Source organism: Olea europaea, unplaced genomic scaffold (assembly GCF_002742605.1).
Source record: "Olea europaea var. sylvestris unplaced genomic scaffold, O_europaea_v1 scaffold1374, whole genome shotgun sequence".
Lineage (NCBI taxonomy): Eukaryota > Viridiplantae > Streptophyta > Magnoliopsida > Lamiales > Oleaceae > Olea > Olea europaea.
Window position 1 is genome coordinate 27,829 of NW_019231251.1, and position 6,811 is coordinate 34,639.

General features: G+C 36.6%; 1 protein-coding gene across 1 annotated transcript; it reads right to left on the minus strand.

Annotated features, from left to right (window-relative positions):
• Positions 1-1,889: 1,889 nt before the first annotated feature.
• LOC111375410 (AAA-ATPase At5g57480-like) lies at positions 1,890-3,437 on the minus strand. The gene has a single exon (XM_022998227.1). The coding sequence runs from the start codon at positions 3,435-3,437 to the stop codon at positions 1,932-1,934; it is 1,506 nt and encodes a 501-aa protein (XP_022853995.1). The 3' UTR covers positions 1,890-1,931.
• Between the last annotated feature and the right edge of the window lie 3,374 nt (positions 3,438-6,811).

The following is a 6,811-nucleotide window of genomic DNA, read 5'->3' on the forward strand; positions in this document are numbered from 1 at the left end:
TTAAGCCCGTGTGCTGTCCCCGCCCTGTTGACGCCCAAGAAGGATGGTTCTTGGAGGATGTGTGTAGATAGTCGCGCGATCAATAGGATTACGATGAAGTATCATTTTCCCATTCCTAGACTTGACGATATGTTAGACATGATGGTTGGTGCCACAATCTTTTCGAAGATTGATCTGAGGAGTGGATACCATCAGATTCGAATTCGCCCAGGTGATGAGTGGAAGACCGCGTTTAAGACGAAAGATGGTCTTTATGAATGGCTGGTCATGCCTTTTGGGTTAAGTAAGGCACCAAGTACCTTTATGCGGGTAATGACACAAACTCTCCGACCTTTCATGGGAAAGTTTCTTGTTGTCTACTTTGATGATATCCTCATCTATAGTAAGTCTAAGGAGCAACACCTTGACCACCTCACACAAGTTTGCTCTACCCTTCGTGCAACTAATCTATATGCTAACGTCAAGAAGTGCTCTTTCTTCACCGACACAGTTGTTTTTCTAGGGTTCATTGTCTCTTCGACAGGGGTATTCGCGGACCCTACTAAGATTCAAGCGATTATTGACTGGCCTGAGCCTAAAGTTATTCATGACGTCCGAAGCATTCACGGTTTAGCTACATTTTACCGTCGCTTTATTAAGGGGTTTAGCACTATCATGGTGCCTATTACGGAGTGCATGAAGAAAGGGGAGTTTCATTGGACACAAGAGGCGGCTAAGGCCTTTAAGTTAGTCAAGAAACGAATGACGGAGGCCCCTGTCATGCTTCTTCCTGATTTTTCCAAAGTCTTTGAAGTTGAATGTGATGCCTCCGGGGTAGGTATAGGCAGAGTTTTAATTTTATGGACTTGTGTATTGGGCTTGGCCCTAGGTTTGCAGCATTTTCCAATATTTAAACTCATTTTACATTGTTATTTTTCAGTTGATGAATTGATTGAATAATAAAGTGGCTGTAGCCCTTTTTCCTCTCTTCTTCCCTCTCTCTGTCTTCCCTCTCGGTTCCCCCCTTCTCCTCCCCCTTTCTCCTTCTTCGTTATTTGTTATTTGTTCTACATCAATTCCATAGGACATAGAAGTAGCATGTGGTTAAGATACTATGATAATACGAAGGCTACATGTTGGAAAATTGTTTCCACACAAAGGGGGAGAAGAAACAAACAACAAATAACAAGAAGGTTTAAATAGAAAATGAAGGCTTAAATATGTAATCATTGTTCTTAAATGATATTTGTCACCTCTCGAATTAAATTTGATGTTTAAAGGGATTCTTGACAAATGGTTTGTAGGATTTATCAAACCTTAAAAATGAATAAACACTTAAACACTACTGATATTCCTTCAAAAACATAAAAAACAGGATTTTGAATATGATAGAAAAGACGTTTTGATCATTTTGTGGAATAGAATTTGATCTCAAGTGGTATTCATATGTTTTGTATTGCTCATTAATCGTCCATTTATAAGCATCAATCAATACTACGTACATGAAATGATACCAAAACATAAAGAAAAGTGGCAATATTCCATCCAAAAGACACCATATTTCAATTTGAAAAAACCAACCGATGGCTAGATTATTTATTTATTTATTTTTGGTTTACTTAATGCTACTGCAAAGATTGTTCAATGACAGAGTGTTTAGGCCCTGCAAGCCAACATGCGGCTGCATAGACCAACATTTTGGCCTCCAATTCCACTTTTTGTTCCACGCACTTGTTATTGATTTTGAACAACAATTTCAACAAAATATAGGTTCAAATATGGGAATTACAAACCAAAAATAACCAAACAGACCACAAGCAAATAAGCTAATCTAAGCAGGCATGTATATTCTTGTGTTTTTTAATGATTATCAGGCATCCAACTGTCCCCTACCAGCTATTGTTCAGTGGAGTCCCACATAATACTGTGTATCAAAGATGCCTTTGATATTTCTATGGATCATCGATTTCCTTACATTTGTTGCAACTAGCTTGCAGTAGATCAGAGTCTTTTTTTGGACCATCCGACGCCCACTTCTCCAGTTCCTCGTCTTTGTCCTCATTTTTGTTCCTTTCACTCAGTTTCATCCGATTCCTATCGGCCCTCTTCTTCAACGACTCCAACAATTCCCTCAAGGCCTTATTCTTGTCGCGCCGGTTCTTGATCAAAATCTCACTAATGTCGGCCGGAGTCATTTCCGCCTCATCAATCACACCCTCCAATACCTTCAAAACTACTCCATCCAACTGATCATCCTCACATTCCAAGTAATTCCTGACAAGAATCTTCAATGCAGAAAAAGAACAATAACTCATATGTATATGCATGTCCATCCTCCCACTTCTCAGCAATGCTGGATCAAGCTTCTCAACATGGTTCGTCGTGAACACAAAAATCCTCTCATTCCCACAACAAGACCATAATCCATCAGTAAAATTCAGTAACCCCGAAAGAGTTATCGTATTTTCCCCATCCTCACCCCGATTAGAAGCCGGTAGGGATGAAACATTATAGTTATTGCTTCCAATCCCATTCTTATTCCTATTAGCCAAATTTATAGAACAATCTATATCCTCAATAACGATAATCGATTTAGAGCTGGTTTTCATCAGTAACTTCATCAATTCGGAATTCGTATTCACCTCAGTCAATTCAAGATCATAAATATCATATCCAAGATGATTAGCCATGGCTGCAATCATGCTAGATTTTCCAGTTCCAGGAGGACCATATAATAAATACCCTCTTTTCCAAGCTCTCCCAGTCCTTTGATAAAAAGACCCTCCATTAGCAAAATCCAAAAGATCAGTCATAATTTCAGCCTTCTTCAAAGGATCCATTGCAAGTGTTTCAAAAGTACTGGGATGCTTAAAGGGTACAGATTCCCAAGGGTGGCCTCGAGAATCTAAAGAACCCCCATGTGAATTTGTATAAAGCAAACGATCTTGGTGTTTTCTACGTAAATCTTTAGCCTTTTCCATGACGAAATCTAAATAAGATCCCAATGCAAAAGTCTTATCCTTTTTCTTGGCACTTAGAATAAATCCTCGTTTCTCCTCCGGCAATGGCCGCCAAGAAAAAGTTTGTGTTTGCCTCTGAGTAATGACATGTTCCCATACAACTTTTACGCCGTTGTAGGAATCTACTAGGCGGTCGTTGCTGGAAAGGTCGAAGGTGATGGAGCTAGAATTAAGGGCGCGGTTGAGGCTGAGGCGGTTGGCGGAAAAAGCGGCGGAGCTGCTGAGATAGAGCTGCACGGCGTGGTAAAGCTCGTTGGTGTTGACACCGTCGACTTCTGTGATTTCATAGTAGCAGTACGATGTGAAGGAGTTAAAAATTTTGCGGAAGAATTTAAGAAAGGAAAATCGGAGTTCTTGTGGGAAGATTGTGTGTAGAATGGTCTGGCAGAATGCCCACAACCCCATCATTGAAGCTATGGTTGTCCAAAACTCCTCCATCTTTCAATGTTGTTTCTTCCTTGAATGTGTTTGATATGTTTGTGTATATTGAGAGCAGAGATGGATTGTGTTGTGTGAATATGAGAGACGGATTGTGCATTTGTGCTTGAAATATGGAGGAGAGTCATGATATTATTTGAATATTTAAGGCATGGAGATGGATTGTGCTAGATTTGTAGTGGAGATTCATGAGATTATTAAAATTTTGTATATATACTAGACATATTTCTAATGAAGTAGAGAAAATTTCATTTATTTCAGTAAAACTCTAATTTGTCTCGACAATTTAGTTTTGAGACTCACAAATCATTATATTGGGTCCATCCATCTATCATTTTCAAGACTAATGAAAACTGATTAATTGGCAATCATGTAATCATTACATGTAACCCTAGAAATGATATAAATAAATAAATAAATAAAGGATTACAATGTGTTTAGACTAAAATGTTAAATAACATATATAACGCTTTTATGACATGGAATAGTGACCTACCATGCAACAATCAATATGATTGTCAATTATGAATTTTTTTTAATCAATTTGGGAGATGAGAAGTGACAAAATGGTGAAATTTGGAAATAAAATTATTTTGGGAGACGACAATTTTTATCCATCACAAAATGAGTCAATCGCCAACGTTTTATATGTTAGGAGAAAATCAAAGGTTCGAGACCTTACCGTCACAACCTTCAAATGTTCGGGACCCATGGTGAAATTTATTTATTTGGTCAAATCAAATTGGAGGTAAAACGATCATTTTACTCAAAATTTGACCCTATAATGGTTAAACTGAGAGTTTCCATCTTCTAAGTACCTGAGACACCAAGTGCTAGAAACCAAAAGTTAGGGACCCAGATACAATTTACCTTTTAGTGAATATGAGAAGCCAGAAATGTCCAGCATGCATGGCCCAATAATTTTTTATTTAATTATTTTTTTTCTAGAAAACAAACAAACATGAAAATCTTATGTTGAGCCTCGTTCAAATATGCACACTAGTATTCGAGAGCTTATGCGATGCCACTTATATGTGATCAACTTTGCTCACTTTACATCTTTAAGACGAGACGAGGCAAAAGAACATTTCAAGATCGAAGAGGATTGGCTAGTTGGCATGCATGAGAGATTGACAAGCAAGTACAAGGAATCACAATTTCATTAAAAAAAAAAAAAAAAGGATAATTGGAAGGTTGGGCGAGTTGTCGTGGAAGGGTTCATAGATTGAATGGACTCTTCAAATTTTAGAGCTTGCCTCGTGTATAATTTTCAGAAATGAATAGTGGTCAAATTTTATCACAGATTTTTTATTAGATCGTTAGGGACAATTTAATTAGATTTTGTAAGTGCAACATTGAAAGATCGTCGAACACATTCTTCTTGTGCATAGAAAATGGTCATTCGCTCCGAGTAAGCTTGTACCACTTGAACTAATCAGAACATTATACTTGAATCCCACATTCCCATTTTTTCTTGTGTTTGAGCAGGCTGACATTTACAAATCCAAATCACAAAATCATACAACCCAACAACGTTTAAAACCATACAAAATGGCCCCCATTTTTTGAATTCTTAGTTAAAAGTCCACCTATATATATCACCTATGAGCCTCTCAAATAGGTACTAGTAATCTATTCCCTCGCCCCCAGGGCACATCTCCAAGTGGTAAAAGGGGAGGGTGAAGAAATCCAGCTTTGCTTGAGGCTGCTGCGTCAAGGGTTCGAATCCTGAAATATGGATTTGGTTCTTGGGTAAGTGCAAGTGTACAAGCAGCCTTCCACCCTGTACCTTTGGAAGCATAACATGCGATTTACCTCCCTCACGATACTTCAGAGTAGGGGTGATAGGGGACCCTTAAGGTTAGGGTTTAACCTTTTTTTTTGAGTAATCTATTCCGTCAGAAAGTTTGTCACTTTATTCACTCAACGTTGCCATGAAGTTGGGTTGATTGAAAATGTAGCCAAATAAATTAAAATAAATGTAAGATTTGGTGTTGATTTGAAACCAAATCTTTCTTGATTCCATGCTCACTGAGTTGTGGACACAAATTTAAAGGCTTGAAATTGAAATGTCACTTCATGGATGTAAACAAGTTAAATGTCAAACTTCATGGTATACAGTCTTCTCACAACAATAGGGGATTCACACATTTCGTATCAATGGTGGGTGAGGGGCTGTACGCCATGATGTATGGTATGATGTACAACCATCTTTATCCTAATCAATATGAGCTCGAAACTTTCTTCGTAACTGTTTGAAAGTTTTTCGTAATGTCTCCCTTCTCTATCTCATTTCAGAGGGACCTCTACTTATATACTCAAAATGATATAGTCCCAGCCAGCACCCCAAATTTGCCCTCACTACTGCAAAGACGATTGCTAGCCTTCGTAGGATGGCACTAAGCTAACAATAAAGAAAAAATCAGTAGAAATTGTCTTCCTATATTAGTTACGTGAAGAGTTTTCTCTACGCATAGAGAAATTCTACTTGAAGTTCTTCTTTGCTCGCAGATTTGTTTCGTTAGTCATGTGACTAGCGTTATTATGACCATACAAGTGGTAAAAAAAATAAAATAATATTAAAAAAAAATATATATATATATATAGGAATATTACTTTTACCATGAAGAACATAAATGTATATATATTTCAATTAGACTAAAATAAATACTATTTATTATTAGTATTTTACTCAAATAATTGTCCCGTTTGACCCCTATTACTTGAAAATGAAAATGGAGGGAATAATATTTTTTAGAAAAATGAGTAGTTGAAAAAGAAGGAAAAATTTTCGATTTACGTTTAATATTATTTTATGAAAGATTGTGTGATTAAAAATATAAGAGAAAAAAATGAAATATAATGTAATTAAATTTAATGATGATCAAACGGGACCTAATAAATCTTGAATGTAAAGTGATTTTATAAGGGTTAAAGCTGCTGATCCTTCAATATATATCACATCATTATAGGGTTTGTTATGTGTGCAGTGCAGATGGGTGTCTTTTTAGACTGTCATAAACGTCTGAGAAAAAGCCTGCGTTAATTAATAAACAAATCATGGTTTAATAAGCTAATGGATAGAGTAGGTATTATGATAATTTATATTTATTAAATTGTTCGACTACTTATCATCAACTTGTTTGACTCACGTGTACCGCAAAAAGACCCAACTTGAATTGGTCACTAGATAGATTAATTTAACTATGTATTTTGTTTAGAAACGTTAAATTTTGTTGGAAGATAAGCAATTAGAGCACTAATCTTGGTTAACAGTTGTCGAACATTCAGACAAGTAATGGCGTCGACTAGTGGAAGAGTCGATTGAATACAATTTTCAAAGTTGAATGATTATTATAATTAAATTCAATTTT